The sequence below is a fragment of the Octopus bimaculoides genome, chromosome 11 (assembly GCF_046866305.1).
Source record: "Octopus bimaculoides isolate indiv1 chromosome 11, ASM4686630v1, whole genome shotgun sequence".
NCBI lineage: Eukaryota > Metazoa > Mollusca > Cephalopoda > Octopoda > Octopodidae > Octopus > Octopus bimaculoides.
Window position 1 is genome coordinate 2210688 of NC_142938.1, and position 16139 is coordinate 2226826.

At 39.8% G+C, this 16139-nt stretch overlaps 1 protein-coding gene across 13 annotated transcripts; it reads left to right on the forward strand.

The window, feature by feature from the left end:
* The first annotated feature begins 4574 nt into the window (after positions 1-4574).
* LOC106876552 (ribokinase) lies at positions 4575-15764 on the forward strand. Of its 13 annotated transcripts, none has more exons than XR_016243544.1 (9): positions 5088-10061; positions 10444-10576; positions 11055-11100; positions 11505-11568; positions 11706-11768; positions 13312-13476; positions 14121-14212; positions 14818-15006; positions 15374-15764. XR_016243544.1 is itself a non-coding variant. In XM_014925141.3 (8 exons), exons 1-8 carry the CDS (start codon positions 4802-4804, stop codon positions 15548-15550), a joined length of 927 nt encoding a protein of 308 aa, XP_014780627.1. In that variant the 5' UTR covers positions 4575-4801; the 3' UTR covers positions 15551-15764. The 13 variants fall into 13 exon arrangements, 7 of the variants coding, with proteins under 7 accessions (XP_014780627.1, XP_052827393.1, XP_052827394.1 ...); XR_016243543.1 differs by having other exon boundaries at positions 6405-7583; XM_014925141.3 differs by lacking the exons at positions 5088-10061; positions 11055-11100 and adding an exon at positions 4575-4845.
* Positions 15765-16139: the final 375 nt, after the last annotated feature.

Here is a 16139-nt window from a genome sequence, read left to right on the forward strand (position 1 = left end):
CTTGCGAGCTTACGTATGTCCTCAGCAGTTACAGCCCATGTTTCACTGCCATGTAGCATGGTTGTTCGTACGCATGCGTCATACAGTCTGCCTTTTACTCTGAGTGAGAGTCCCTTTGTCGCCAGCAGGGGTAAGAGCTCTCTAAACTTTGCCCAGGCTATTCTTATTCTAGCAGCTACACTTTCAGCGCACCCACCCCCACTACTAACTTGGTCGCCCAGATAGCGGAAGCTATCGACTACCTCTAGTTTTTCACCCTGGAATGAGATAGAAGTTGTTTCCTGTTTGTTTAGTCTTTATTGCACCTGAACATCTGCCACAAACAAAAACTAACTTGCTAGTTAACCTGCCTTTCATGTTGCTGCACCTCTTATGTGTCCATAGCTTGCACCGGGTACATCTTATAGAGTTACTACCTACTCCTTTTCTACATACTGAGCAGGGCCATCTACCTGAAGGGGTTTGTGTTTTATCTACCTTCCTACTTATTAGGATTTTGGTTTTAGCTAGGTTGACTCTAAGGCCCTTCAATTTTAGACCTTGCTTCCACACCTGAAACTTCTCCTCTAGTTCTGATAGTGACTCCGCAATTAGGGCAAGGTCATCAGCATAGAGGAGCTCCCAGGGGCAACCTGTCTTGAACTCCTCTGTGATTGCCTGGAGGACTATGATAAATAAGAGGGGGCTGAGGATGGAACCTTGGTGGACCCCTACCTCTACCCGGAATTCATTGCTGTACTCATTTCCAACCCTCACCTTACTGGCAGCATCTCTGTACATGGCTCGCACAGCTCTCACTAACCATTCTTCTATCCCAAGTTTCCTCATTGACCACCAGATAAGGGATCGGGGGACCCTGTCAAAGGCTTTCTCCATGTCAACGAAAGCCAGGTACAGAGGTTTATCCTTAGCTAGGTATTTCTCCTGCAACTGTCTCACTAGAAATAAGGCATCAGTAGTGCTTTTACCTGGCACGAACCCAAACTGCATCTCATCTAAATTGATTCGCTCCCTAATTAGTTGGGCTATGACCCTCTCTGTAACTTTCATAACCTGATCTAACAGCTTGATGCCTCTGTAATTATTTGTATCTAAAGCGTCCCCTTTACCTTTGTAGCAGTTGACTATGATGCTGCTACACCAGTCATTGGGTATGACTCCTTCGTGTATCACCTGGTTCGTAATACGGGTGACTAGGCTATAGCCAACACTGCCAGATATTTTGAGCATCTCTGCAGTGATTCCTGATGGGCCGGGGGCTTTCCCGGTCTTCATACTCTTAATTGCTTTATCTACTCTGGTACTATCAACTCGGATAGCTGGTCCCTCTATTGGGTCGACATACGGCAGGCTCTCTTTCTCCCATTCATTCTCTTTATTAAGCAATCTATCGTAGTGGCATCTCCAGACCTCTTTCTTTGCATCCTCATTTAATGCAAGCGTACCATCATCCATGCGAACACATTTCTCTCCTACAACATCACTATTCTCTCTCCTACACTGTCTTGCAACACGAAATACCTCGAGTCTTTGGTCCTCACGGCGCAGAACATTGGCAAATCTTTCCTTATCTGCTTCCCCTCTGGCTAAATAAACCTGTCGCCTAGCCTCCCTTCTGGCACATTGGTACAATTCCCTGCTACCACCGTTCTTCCAGTCCTTCCAAGCCTGTTTCTTTTGTCTAATAGCCCTGTCTACCTCCTTGTTCCACCACCACGTTACTCTGGGTCGGGAGGGGACCTTACACCACCCACAAATCTGGTCGGTGGCTTTCAACAGGTTGTCCCGCAGAAATCTCCAATTGTCTTCCACGTTGTATGATGCTATATCCCCTTCTATTTCGTTAAATGCTTCAAGTAACTTGTCTCTAAGTCTCTGTCCGTTTGCAGGGTCTTTAAGCTTCCACACCCTTCTCCTCCAAGCCTGTCTAATTCTGGGCACCCGTTTTGCCTTGATCCCAAAGTCGCTAACTACTAATCTATGTTGTGGGGTACATTCTTCGCCAGGGTAGGTTTTGGCATTTATAAGCCGCCCTCTTTCCCTATTTCTGGCGAGGATGTAGTCAATTTGGCTAGAGTGTCTGCCGGAGCGGTAGGTGACTAGGTGACTGGCAGGTTTCCTGAAGTTGGTATTGCAGACCATAAGATCGGTTGCATCACAGAACTCCAGCAGTCTGGTTCCCTCCTCGTTGTGGGAACCGAAGCCATAGCCTCCATGTATGCCATGGAAGCCTCCAGCACGACGTCCGACATGACCGTTGAAGTCTCCAGCCACAAAGAGAAGGTCCCTGTCACTTGTCGACGAGGTAGTTTGCAAGAGGGTGTCATAGAATTGGTCTTTCAGACCATCTGGTAGCCCCGGTTGAGGTGCATAGGCTGAGATGACAGGAGCTAATCTATGATGAAGCACTAGTCTGATCTTAAGTACTCTAACGACCTCGATTACCTTATCCACCCATTTCTCCGCTAGAAGTATTCCTACACCCCCGACCCCGTCAGTGTTCCCTGCCCAGAAAATCTTGTACATGTGTTCTTTGCCTGTGAGGAACCTCGCAGAACCTCCTCTCCATCTTACTTCCTGGATGCAGCACATATCTACGCGTCTCCGTTCAAGCATCTCAACAATTTCACCAGATCTACCTTTCAGCGTGCCGACGTTGAGAGTGCCAATCCTAACAGTATGGGTGTTGGGGGTGTGGGCCTGTAGCCTGGGAAGGGGAAAAGCAGTGTCGTGTACCTGAAAAGAAAACTTGCAATTGGAAGAATTCATAAGCAAAACAGTACCTACAACCTGCAAACATTTCTCAAACTTAATGCGCTACCCAAAGGTAGGGGAGAGGATGGCCAAGGCCACTAGATGGGTTCCAGGAGACAGCCCAGGATGACAGAGGAATGCACTTCCGGTGGAGAGGGTGGGAGGGCGGGTTACCGTCAGCGAGTAGATAGGGCTCTTAATTGTAGATTTTAAATATTTGAGAGACAACAATGCATAAATCGTAATTTTTAAAAGAGCAATGAATTCTAGGTGAATAGAATATAACGTAGCATGAATTTAGGAAGCTTAGAAAATGAATAAGTATGAATTTAAGACAACAACTGAATTCAATTGAATTTCATGGAGAGAAACAAGATAAATAATAGAGGGCAGACTAAAGCGCGAAGGTATGAGATGTTTGAGGCCGTAAATAAATAAAAATCTCTATCTTATCTGCATCTTGGAGACTTCGTCGTAGTATGTCAGCGGAGAAGAGATTGAGGTAATTTAGAATGGATTTCTCATTTATATATAGCCAGAACCTGAAGACCTTAAGGAAAAACTACGAGAGAGAGAGAGGATGGAGGGGTAGACAGAGGCATGGCGGGAGAAAAGATCATCATCATCATATATATATATATATATATATATAAAGAGAGAGAGAGGGGGGGGACCAGTCAAGCAGCACATCACGCTATAATTCTTGGGCTGAGAAATCAACACTTAAAAGCCATAATTTTAAGGAGCGATAAGAATTTTTGAATAAAGGAAAATGGGTAGGGGTGGGTAGGTACCGACAGCGAGTAGATAGGGCTCTTAATTGTAGATTTTAAATATTTGAGAGACAACAATGCATAAATCGTAATTTTTAAAAGAGCAATGAATTCTAGGTGAATAGAATATAACGTAGCATGAATTTAGGAAGCTTAGAAAATGAATAAGTATGAATTTAAGACAACAACTGAATTCAATTGAATTTCATGGAGAGAAACAAGATAAATAATAGAGGGCAAACTAAAGCGCGAAGGTATGAGATGTTTGAGGCCGTAAATAAATAAAAATCTGCTGTTACATATAAAACCTAATTCATGTCTAATACTCATAAAAATGTATAATAAACTCTTAAAACCCTTCTAAGTTCTTGTTTTTTTATCATTTGTCTTGAAAATTTCCCCCTACATTCTTTCCTTCTCCTCCTCTCTCTCTCTCTCTTTCTCTAGGTCAGTCGTTTTCAGCCTTCTTAATATCCAGGCCAGATCCCAAACCTAGATTTTTCTAGGGGTCTTTACCAAATAAAAGAAAACGCAAGTTAGTTACAAGAAAATCTATTTATAGCGGAGAGACCGTTTTGGTTTGGGGGGGGCACTGGAAGGAAGCTTGAGGGTTGCATGAGGCCCTGGGAGCTGTAGTCAAGAACCACTGCTGCAGGTGTTCCACTTCTGGCCACATCCTCTCCTCATCTAGAAGGCACCTTTAACATCCCCAGCCATATATAAAGGGCAAATTCCATTAGTTTGTATGTATGTCCATCTATCCTTGTTTTGACGTAAACGATTGTCTCTGTCATATAAGCAGTGTCGTTCATTTCCAAGATTCTGCAAAAATATGTCACGCCATGGAGCAAATATTAACTTGCTTGGAAAGAGGTGTGGGTTGGCGATAGGAAAGATATCCGGCCGTAAAAAATCTGCTTTCATAAATTCTGTCCCAACTCATGCAAACATGGAAAAGTGACGTACTGTCGGTAAAAAAAAATAAATAAGGGACAGTGCGTGTGGGAGTTTTCATAGTCAACTTGGGTGGGAATACCCAAAAAGGTTAAACAGGTACAACAGATGCTAATAGCAAGATCGTCCTGGGTTGAAGTTAGAAGAAAAAATAAATAAACTAATCGTCAGTGAAACGAAGGTCATTTTGTCTGCATGTGAAACAGAGTAATCAGTGATATAAGCGACAGAGCAAAGTCCTCATTAACTGCTTCGGTAGGCGGTGTGTTAACGGACCGAAATCCTGCTTTGTTTTCACAAAATAGTCCAACTGACTAAGTATGGATGTCGTTGTTGTTGGAAGTTTTATGACAGATTTTTTCTGGTAAGGACAATATCATTATCGACAATAATAATAATAATAATGCAAACCAGCAGAATCTGAGTTCAAATCCCGCCGAGGTCGACCTAGCTTTCTGGGTCGATAGAATAAGTACCAACTAGACACTGGGTCGATGTAATCGATTAGCCCCCTCCACCAAAATTTCAGGCCTTATGCCCTCTGTAGAAAGGATTATTATTATTATTATTATTTCATTGCTGTTTATTGTACGTTCTCACTGCATCAGTGATCAACCAAGCTCTGTTTGCTGGCGGATGTTCTTAAGGCCATAAACTGAAATCAAAATTAACGGAATTTTCGATCATGAAACGCAAGCAATATTATTACTTCAAATTACTGTCTATTATTTAATCCTGTAATTGTTTTAAATATGCACATATGTACCTAACAACGCGAGGAATTACACGCAGGATTCCTAGTTTCGATACCGACCGCGTGTTACTACTTATTTATAGATACATAACACACATACGCATAACATATATATATGGCGATCTTTCGGATTTAGTTCCAAGACTGCGTATATAATATAATTAAGGGTATTGACAAGCATCACTTGAACACAAAGGTGAAAGTTGGCAAATGAATAAAAATCCCGCTTTCACCTTTGTGTTTAAATGAAAATTTGTGGTTTGGTCATTTTGACTGCTATATTTAGCATGCCTGTTAATACCCTTAATTATTAATTGATAATGTTTCACCGTTATGGTTTTTTTACGCATTTAAAGTCACTGATATTATAGATAGTGTCTTCATACAGTAGTGGGGGGGGGGGGAATAAATATTCGTACATGTCAAAATTATTTATTTATTTAATTTCTAATGAACATAAATAGGATATACCAATACTATATTTGCATAAACTAAGAATATGCAAAAGAAACTAATAAATGGTACAATTCAAGAAGAGTGGTCCCCGTGCGCGCACTTGCGCATCAGCGCTAGCGAGTCGTGACTAGTCGATCCTACGACTACCAAGTGCGCGTTGCGCAAAACATGTATAGGGGTTTTTCTAAACAAAGTAAATAAATTATACACAACCTGTTTTTGCTAAAGAGTCCATTAAAAAGTCGGTCTTTCAAAATCTATTGTTGTTCAATGGTATCAGTACATGAGGGACATTACAAGTAATTAGCTTTTGCGTAACCCCTACCAAATTGTTGGACTAGGGCACACCGTAGAAATAGATGAATCTATGATGTGCAAATACAACGGAGGACGGGATGGAGAGGATACAAATAGGTTTTTAGGAAACTGTTCTACCACTTATTAAAAAATTTATCAAACCAGGGACGACTATATATTCTGATTGTTGGATTCAACAAAAAAAAATTATTTACTTTGTTTTAAAAAAACCTCATACACGTTTTGCGCATACGCGCTAGATAGTCGTTGTAAGATCGACTAGTCACGACTAGCTAGTGCGAGTGCGCGCACCGGGACCACTCTTCTTGAATAGTACCCCAATAAATTATAGTAACTAAAGAATTTATATACAATTATAAATATTTAGGGGTGAAAAAAGTATTCGTACAGAATAAATTTATGAGGTTTTTTTTTTACAAGAACTTTCTCGTTTGTTCCAATAATCATATCAGTGGTCATTTTGAAGTGTCAAAACGCTAGTTTCTTCACTCAGCACTGAGACAACATAAAGTAGTGCCGTAATAATGGCTAAAAGTAAAGAACTCGCAAATTCAGTGAAAAACTTAATTATTGAACAGTGGAAAAAAGGTAAAAGTTACAGGAAAATATCAAATACCCTTTGTATTCCATTTACTACCATATCTTCATTTATTCAAAGATATAAAGAATCGGGAACTGTTGAAAACAGAATAAGATCCGGTGCACCACGCAAGATTTCCCCTAAATCTTTAAGAAAAATGAAGCGAAGAATCGAAAAAAACGCAATGATCACCAGAAAGGAGTTGCAAGAAGATTTGTTAGCTTCAGGGACCAGTGTTACACTACGAACAATCAGCAATAATCTTCATAGTTATGAACTGAAGTCATGCTCTCCTAGAAAAACTCCACTGTTGACTAAAAGACATAGAGAAGCCCGTTTAAAATTTGTTTATGAACATAAAGATAAATCTGATACATTCTGGGAAAATGTTCTATGGACAGACGAGTCGACAATTGAATTGTTTGGACAAAATTCGTGTTACCATGCTTGGAGTGAAGATGGTACTGCCGATTCGCCGAAAAACACAATTCCTACTGTAAAGTTTGTAGGTGGCAGCATCATGGTGTGGGGGTGTTTCTCTGCAAATGGCACTGGCAATTTACATGTGATAGATGGTAGAATGAATGCAGAGATGTACCAAAATATTTTGAACAATAATTTATGGGACTCTGTAGAAAAGCTCCAACTTTGTGAAGGGTGGGTTTTACAACAGGATAACGACCCTAAGTGCACAGCGAAGTCTACCAAAAAATGGATTGTCGATCACAATATAAAATTATTAGAATGGCCAAGCCAGTCACCTGACTTGAACCCCATTGAAAATTTGTGGCTTTATTTGAAAATTAAAATTCATTCAAGAGCCCCAACGTGCATTCCAGATTTGAAGAAATTTTGTCAAGAAGAATGGGAAAAAATTCCTAAAGAAACATGCGAGTCATTGATTAAGAACTACAAGAAGAGATTGGTTGAAGTGGAACTGAATAATGGTTATGCTACGGAGTATTAAATCAGAATTATCAGTTATTTATGTTCTGTACGAATACTTTTTCCACCCCTAAATATTTATAATTGTATATAAATTTCTTAGTTACTATAATTTATTAATTTCTTTTGTATATTCTTAGTTTATGCATGTGTATGCAAATATAGTATTGGTATATCCCATTTATGTTCATTAGGAATTAAATAAAGAATTTTGACATGTACGAATATTTATTTCCCCCCACTGCATACGTTTATACACACACACACACACACACACACATTGGGATTTTAAGTTTTATTCTATTATTCTACGGTTCCTATTTATATTATACTTTGTTATTCTAGTTCCTGTTTACATTTTATTCTTAGTCTGGTCAGAACCATCTCAGAAGCATTATGGGCTCCCGGGTAAATTAATGCACTAGACCCTATAGAATTTATTTACCAACATGCATAGATCAGAACCAGTTAAGACGACACTGAGTCTAGTTCATGTTTATTTTGTGAGATCTCTATATCGTATTCTATTATTCCAGTTATCTTAGAACGACGGTATTGTTTTAGTGAACGCTGATAACATTAAACCGAAGCACGTCTTCCTCTACGTATCACTGCGGTGAGGATCGACTTAAAGTGATGTTGAGAGTAACTGGAGAGAGGGAAATTACTTGGTGACGGCTTCTGCACGACAGACGGGTAGTTTAATTGATCAAAATTATATATTAATAGTAAAAAGTAGGGGTGTGCCACTTTCGAACAACAATTAGGGCCAGTTACCATTTTTATGTGTCGGTCGGGGGGCGGGTACCTTATCTTGTTTATAATGTTTTCGATTGTAAGGTATAACAAATATTATTACTTCTTAATTAAAAGCTATGATGATAATCTCGTCACTTATAACTTAATCATAAGTATTCATCACCATGCATAAATCTTAATTCAGGCTGCATAAATGTTATGATGAAATATACACACCAAGATGCTGAACATGCGTTTTATGCGTGCATGTATGTTGAAGATACGGGTTCGTATTCTTTTGACCGTTACATAAAAAAATACAGTTTCATAAATACAGAAATAAATTCAACAAGTTGAAAGAACGTGAAGTAAAAGGAAATAAATGTCTACGTTCAAAGTGGTTAGTGAGGGCCACACTAACTGACCCGGCAGGCCAGGTTGTGGCCCGTGGGCTGCCTGTTACACACCCCTGGTTAAGACGGAAAAAAAATCATTATGCTAATGACAGATTTAAATGATGGAAGACAAGGAATATCACTCTGATAATCTTTTATCTTTGACTTGTTTTCTCAGGCTGCAGCCATGCTAGGACCCCCTCTACTAACAGTACTACAACATCAACCACTACAGCAATACCAACACCACCAACCACAATTACTACCACTTCTGCCATCCCAACAACCTCCCTCTCTCTATCAATCAATCAAAATTACTCTCTACCACTTCCAATATCAAATCTCCAACACCATCACACCACTACCATCACACTGCTGCTACAATACTACCATTATCACCACCACCATCACCATAACCTCCACCTTCACCATCGTCACTACACTCACCAGTTCCACCACCATTTATAAGAGACAATAGGTGGTTATGCTCATAGTCTATGGTGATTAGGTACATAGCTGTCTCGTTAAAGATTGGAGGTGAGGCAATGATTAAGCAAACTTGTTCATTGAGTTCTTTACAATGTGTGTGTGTGTGTGTTGATTATTATATAATTAACAGCAGTAATTAGGATAGTTAACCACAATAATTAGAGCCAAAATAACAAAATTCAAGGCAACTTGTGGTGGTGGTGGTAGTGATTAAAATTATACCATGAAGTCCCTAAACTTCTCTCTTTCTATCTCACACACACACACACTCATACACAAAAGGACAACCATCAAAGCATTGGATTACCCTTCTACTCTTTATCATACAAAGCCACACACACAGACTAATGATGTATTCAGTCAATCTGCTAGAAATAGCAACAAAATCTGAGGACAGGTAAAGTTGTGAGTGGAGGGATTGAAAATCAAATGGTAAATGGTCAATAGTAAATACCATAAGGTATTCTTCTAATTCTGCCAGCCACAAACTTCTTGGTAACAATAATAATAATAATAATGGTTTTAAATTTTGAGACAAAGCCAATGATATTTTTTAGGGGGTTAGCCAATTTCATCAACCCCACAGCTCAACTGGTAATTAGTTTATCAACCATATAAGAATAGATGGCAAAGTTAACCTCAGCAGGATCTGAACTCCAAGCATAAAGTTCCTGAAGAAATACCATTAAGCATATTGTGTAATGTACTAACAACTGAATTAATCACAAATTATCAAGGGCCACAGACCAGCACCAAACCTTAAAAGACACCTAACAAAAGCAAAATTCACTTGAGAAGAAGAAATAATGCACGTAACAAACTGTGGGGACCTTCATTGTGGGTTGTGTGGAATAAGGGAATCAGGCAAAGCCAAGGAATTCAAGAACAGGAAGAAGGAATTGAAGGTTAATGCAAATGAAAATTATGTCAACCAAATGGGGTCGAAATTAATACTCAGAACCAGTATCTGAGGATTGGCCAAAAGTCACCCGACAGGAAATCAAAAGTCCATAAATATTTAATATTCAATTTTATTTATTCATTACAATTTTGAATGTTTAATAATTAAATGCTGTGAGTTAAAATCACCGTTTTTTTTGTCTTTTATTCAACATTTGTCTATTTATTAACAAAGTCTCATATAAAATAATTTTTTGTTTTAATCTTGGAATTAAATGGGTTTTGATTTACTGTCAGGTGACTTTTGGCCAACCCTGTATATATAGTTCGTTAGTACAAATACAGCAATACATTGTTATTCAGTGATTATTAAATTCTCTTCCACAGCTATTGTCCAGAATTCCCCAAACCAGGTGAGACGGTCCATGGCAGTAAGTTCCAAAAAGGTTTTGGCGGTAAAGGTGCCAACCAATGTGTGATGGCAAGCATGTTAGGAGCCAAAACAGCAATGGTTGGCAGGGTAAATAAATATTCACTTTTCTTTTGATGTTCTCTGTTTTTGCTTCTTGGTCAAAAAGGTTCAAGAATAAAAGAAAAGGAAGAATAAAATAACAAACATAAGTCCAAGGTTTTATAGTTATTAGTTTTATACTGAGAAAGAGAGGGGGGGGGAGTCTGTGTGTGACATTTTGGACAGCAGGACTTTGACAGGAGAGTAAGAAAAACCATTATTGAAAGAGAAAGGAAATAGGGTTTGATTAGGGTCTCCCAGGGTGGAAAGATGGAAGGGAAAAAGGAGGGTATTGTGCAGAGAACAGTGCAGTGTGTGTGTGAGCAAAAGGAGGTAGACATGAATGTAGTGTATTTGTGTGTGTGTGTGTGAAGTGAGGCAGCAGATCTCTCTCCATCTTTGAGGTGACTGACATGGCAACATTGCAGTCCCATTTTCAAATTTTAATCCATCAGATGATAAAATAATTTTGGATATTATATCTCAGACAGGAAGTTGGAAAGGTCATGGCTTGATTGGCAGTCAAATAATGGGTGAGTGTATTTGTTTGTTGTTGTGGTGGTGGTGTGTGTGTGTGTATGTGTTGAGGTTGGTTTTTACTTTGTGTATGTCTGTGTGTGCATCAGTTATTGTTTCTGTGTATATATATGTATGTAATAATATGTTAATATCATATATGTAAATATGTTTATCCTATTGTGATAGAAACAAACCTCAACAACAGTACACACATCATCATCATCATCATCATGTGTGTAGTGTTGTTAGAGTTGTTTAACCCCCAGCAACAGTCCTGTTCAAGCAGCATTTATGATCAAAAGCATTCCCGGCCATGACCATTCCACACACCATCCCCTAATACTAACCCCCACCCCACCCATACTCTCTCATTAATGTCCTGTAATACTGAAATTTGTAAACTTTTCTACCCACTCAGGTTGGTACAGACCAGTTTGGGACCAACTATCTGGACCATTTCCATAAATATTCAATTAATACAGGTATGATCACTTTTAATTATTCACACATTATTACACCTGTTGCTGCCATCACACACACACACACACATGATGAAGAAGAAGAGAAAGAGGGGAAGTTTGATGATGGTGTTAGAGTCTCGATATTTCTCTCGTTGCAGATCATGTCAAAGTGACTGAACAATCAAACACTGGTATAGCGTCTATCACAGTCAATGATAAAGGTAAGGATGTATCTTAGTCATTATAACTTTGATCATAGTAAATAAAATATAGGATGTGTCTTAGTGATATAACTTCAGTCATAGTAAATGAAGTTTTGGAGGCCCAGTACTGCCTAACTGGTCTTTGTGCCGGTGGCACGTAAAAGCACCCACTGCACTCTCTGAGTGGTTGGCGTTAGGAAGGGCATCCAGCTGTAGAAACACTGTCAAATCAGATTGGAGTCTGGTGCAGCCATCTGGTTTGCCAGCCCTTAGTCAAATCGTCCAACCCATGCCAGCATGGAAAGCGGATGTTAAACAATGATGATTAGTGCCACAGTTTTGATCACATACGTCAATAAAAATTTTAAAAAGATATGTTTTAGAGACACAATTTTGATTACAGCGATGAATGTCATGACAGGCGCTTGTGATATAGCTTCAATCCATGCGTGTGTGTGATCAAAAGGAGATAGACATGAATGAAGTGAGGCAGCAGATCTCTCTACATCTTTGAGGTGACTGACACGGCAACATTGCAGTCCCATCTTCAAATTTTAATCCATCAGATGATAATATAGCTTCAGTCGGAGTCCATTCTAAAGCTGTGTGTTTGTCACACAGATTATTGTCACTGTATCGTTCTCTTTTTACCTCTTGTGCTCTTCAACACATCAGGCAGCAAACTGCTGCCACTGGTCTCTGTTGACTGCAGTTTTCTCTGCATCCAGCCATGGATCAGCCTCTTTTTTATCAGTTAAGAATGCTCTAAGCATCATCTAGTTTTCAGTCTGTAGTGTGTGTGACTGGAGGGACGCTGGAGTGCTTTCTACAACAATTTCAGTCCAATTATTTGCAAGTTCCAGCTCAGACTGTTTGGCCCTGCTGCTTGATTTTTTCCGAGTTGGTCCCTGGTTACCCTGGTCTCTCTTCACTGGGGATCCGGCTGGGTTGACAGCTTGCGTTCATCAACCACATGCCACAGGGTCACAGCAGATGAGGAGGTATCTCGTGGAGGTTGGAACTGCCTGGGACTCTGCTCAACAGGTCACCCGGAAGGACCCAGGAACATACCAACGAAGGGTGAATGCAGCAATGCACTGCAGAAGCACATGCTCCCTGACCTGACCCGATACACAAGATTCAGCTGCTATTTCTAGCAACTTCAGTGACTACACAGAGGCTCCCTCCATGGGTTGTACAACTTTATACAACACCTGGGCATCCCATTTGTTATTCCTTCTATTGCCAAACACACCTGCAATCTCTTCCGCCCTGATAAACAGGTTTTGAAACAAATGAACTCTCAGGTATCGAAATGGCAAAGCCACAGCTGGAGCAACTTTGATGTCTGTTTGTGGGAGTGGGGAAGATGGTTAGGTGGCTAGATGCATGTTAAGAATGATGATGATGATGATGATGATGATGATGATGATGATGATAATGATCATCATTGTCGTCATGATCATGATGACATCCTCATATTTTGTTTAAATAATGTATTTTTTTGTTATCCTTATTTATTTTGATTTCTTTCTGTTTTTTTGTATTTTTTATTGTTCAGGTCAAAATAATATTGTCATTGTCTCTGGGGCTAATGAGAAGTTAACTGACGAGGATGTGGAGGCAAGCATTCATGTTATCAGCACCAGTAAGGTTCTTCTGACCCAACTGGAAACACCACCAACAACAGCCTTGAAGGCTCTCAAATTGGCTAAGAGACAGAAAGGTGAGGCATGGTACAGTCTTCTTCTTCTTGTCCTCCTCCTCCTCCTCCTCTGCCATCATGGTCGCCACGACCATCACTACTGAGAGAGAGAGACAGACAGACAGAGACAGAGAGAGCAAGAAAGAATCAAATATCTACATCAGTCATGGGAAAACTGCAGCCCATGGCACTTTCTGCATGGCACATCTAATGATAAATGGATTTTCTTTTAGTTGTGCGGCCCACCTGATGATGAGCCGTATCTCATGTGGCTCACTCCTTGAAAAAGGTTGCTCATGCCTGGCCAACATCAAGAGAGAGACAGTGAGTTATCTATATAAAGTAAGAGAGAGAGAGAGAGTTAGATGTCTACATGAAGAGAAAGAGGGTCAAATGTCACACATATGTATTTTCAGATACACAACTGCACATCTACACAAGAAAAACACACTGACACACACAGGACTTGCAGGTACATATATACACTAACTGAGATACATACATATATACATGTGTAAAATAACACACACATATATCCTCAACACATACTTTCCTGTTCAAACACACATATAGACATACACAGCACAGTGTTTATCCCTTTAACTGCCGCCACCATCACCATTACCTTGTGTTTCTAAAATGGCCCTTTTTCACCAATTTTGCAGTGACAACTGTCCTCAATCCAGCCCCTGCTCGACCTCAACTGGACCCAGACTTCTACAAATTGGCTGATTACTTTTGTCCTAATGAAACTGAGGTAAAAAACAAATAAACTATGTAATAATAATAATAATAATAATAATAGTAATAATAATGATGATGATGATGGTTTCACATTTTGCCACAAGGGTAACAGTTTTGGGGGAGGGGGTGAGTCGATTACACTGACCTCAGTTTCCAACTGGTAATTATTTTATCGACCCCCCCAAAAGGATAAAAGGCACAGTCAACCTCATTGGAATTTGAACTCAGAACGTAGCGACAGGCGAAATACCGCTAAGCATTTCGTCCAGCACGCTACCGATTGTACCAGCTTGCCATCTTAATTAACAATAATTATGATAATAATAATAATAATAATGATCCTTTCTACTATAGGCACAAGGCCTGAAGTTTTGGGGAGGAGGATAAATTAAGTACCAGTTGCGTACTGGGTCGATCTAATCAAGTAGCCCCCTCCCCCAAACTTTTGGGCTTCTCATGTGCCTAGAGTAGAAAAGAATAGATGTCGTAGGAGATTAAACTTAGAGATTTTACTTACTAATCTCTTTCTCTGCCCTCTTCCCCTCTCTCTCTTTCTCTTTCTCTGCCCCCTTCCCTCCTTCTCCCTCTCTCATATACTCTGACTTTTTCATCAAACAGGCTGAACTACTCATTAACAAACCAATCAAGTCTGTGAATGATGCCAAAGCAGCCGTGCCATTATTCTTGGAACGGGGCTGTTCCAACGTTATAATCACACTTGGTGCCCTTGGTTCTGTATATGGCAGCAAAGGGACCTCGGAAGTGATTAATGTGCCTTCCTGTGAGGTGACAGCTGTGGACAGTACGGTAAGCAGAGCTCAGAAGACTTCCATTCAAATCCATTGATGGTCAGTCTTTGTGTGTGTGTGTGTGTGTCTTGACATTATATGATGGCTGTAAATGAGCACATGATGTTGTTTGCAGTTTTCCATGGAAAGTATAAACCTTGTTTGAAAACAAGTGAGGGTTTGTAACAGGAAGAGCATCCAGCTGGAGATAATCTGTCTCAACAAATTCCATCTGACCCATGCAAGCATGGAAAAGTGGATATTAAATGGTGATGATGATGATGATTCTGTTACATTTTCTTAATTTCTTTGAATTATTTTCCAAATTCTTCATTTTTATCAAATTTTAACTTTTGACTGACCAGTCTTTTTTTTTTTCTCTCTAGGGTGCTGGTGATGTTTTCATTGGCAGTTTTGCATATTATCTCTCCTGCCATCCCCACCTTGACCTCCATGAGATGATTCGTCGGTCCAGTAAAATAGCCTCAATCAGTGTCCAGAAACCTGGGACCCAGACAAGTTTCCCGAGCAAGGAAGCCCTGTCGGCTGATCTCTTTGCCTGAAGAGAATCTCTTTATCACACAACATGGTTTATATTTTTACAACCAAGAAATGTTCCCAAAAGCAATACATATTGAATATGCCGGTGACCTTCATGTAAGAATGGATTGACTGAGAAATTAGAACTGTTTTTTTTTTTTCCTTGTTACAGTGGAAACAAGGGTGTGTTATCATGTAGCAACTTTTAATAATAAAGATGAAATACTTTCACACACATCTATCTCTCTACTCACAGTCAAAACAGCCCTATTAAATACTTTTCTATTCTAGGCACAAGGCCCGAAATTTGGTGGGGGCAGGGACAGTTGATTAGATTGACCCCCAGATCTTTTGATGTTGTTCTTTGATCTCTATTCTCTCTCCATAACATAGAAAGTTGACAGATATCCATTCATTATTTCGCTGTTTCACTCTGCCTTTCCTTCTTTTTTTCTTTCTTTCTTTCCATCGTTGTTGATGTTGATGTTGTTGGCATTGGAACTGATTACATCGACCCCAGTGTTCAACTGGTACTTATTTTATCGGTGCCAAAAAGACGAAAGGCAAAGTCGACTGGTGGAACTTAAACTCCGAACGTAAAGACGGATAAAA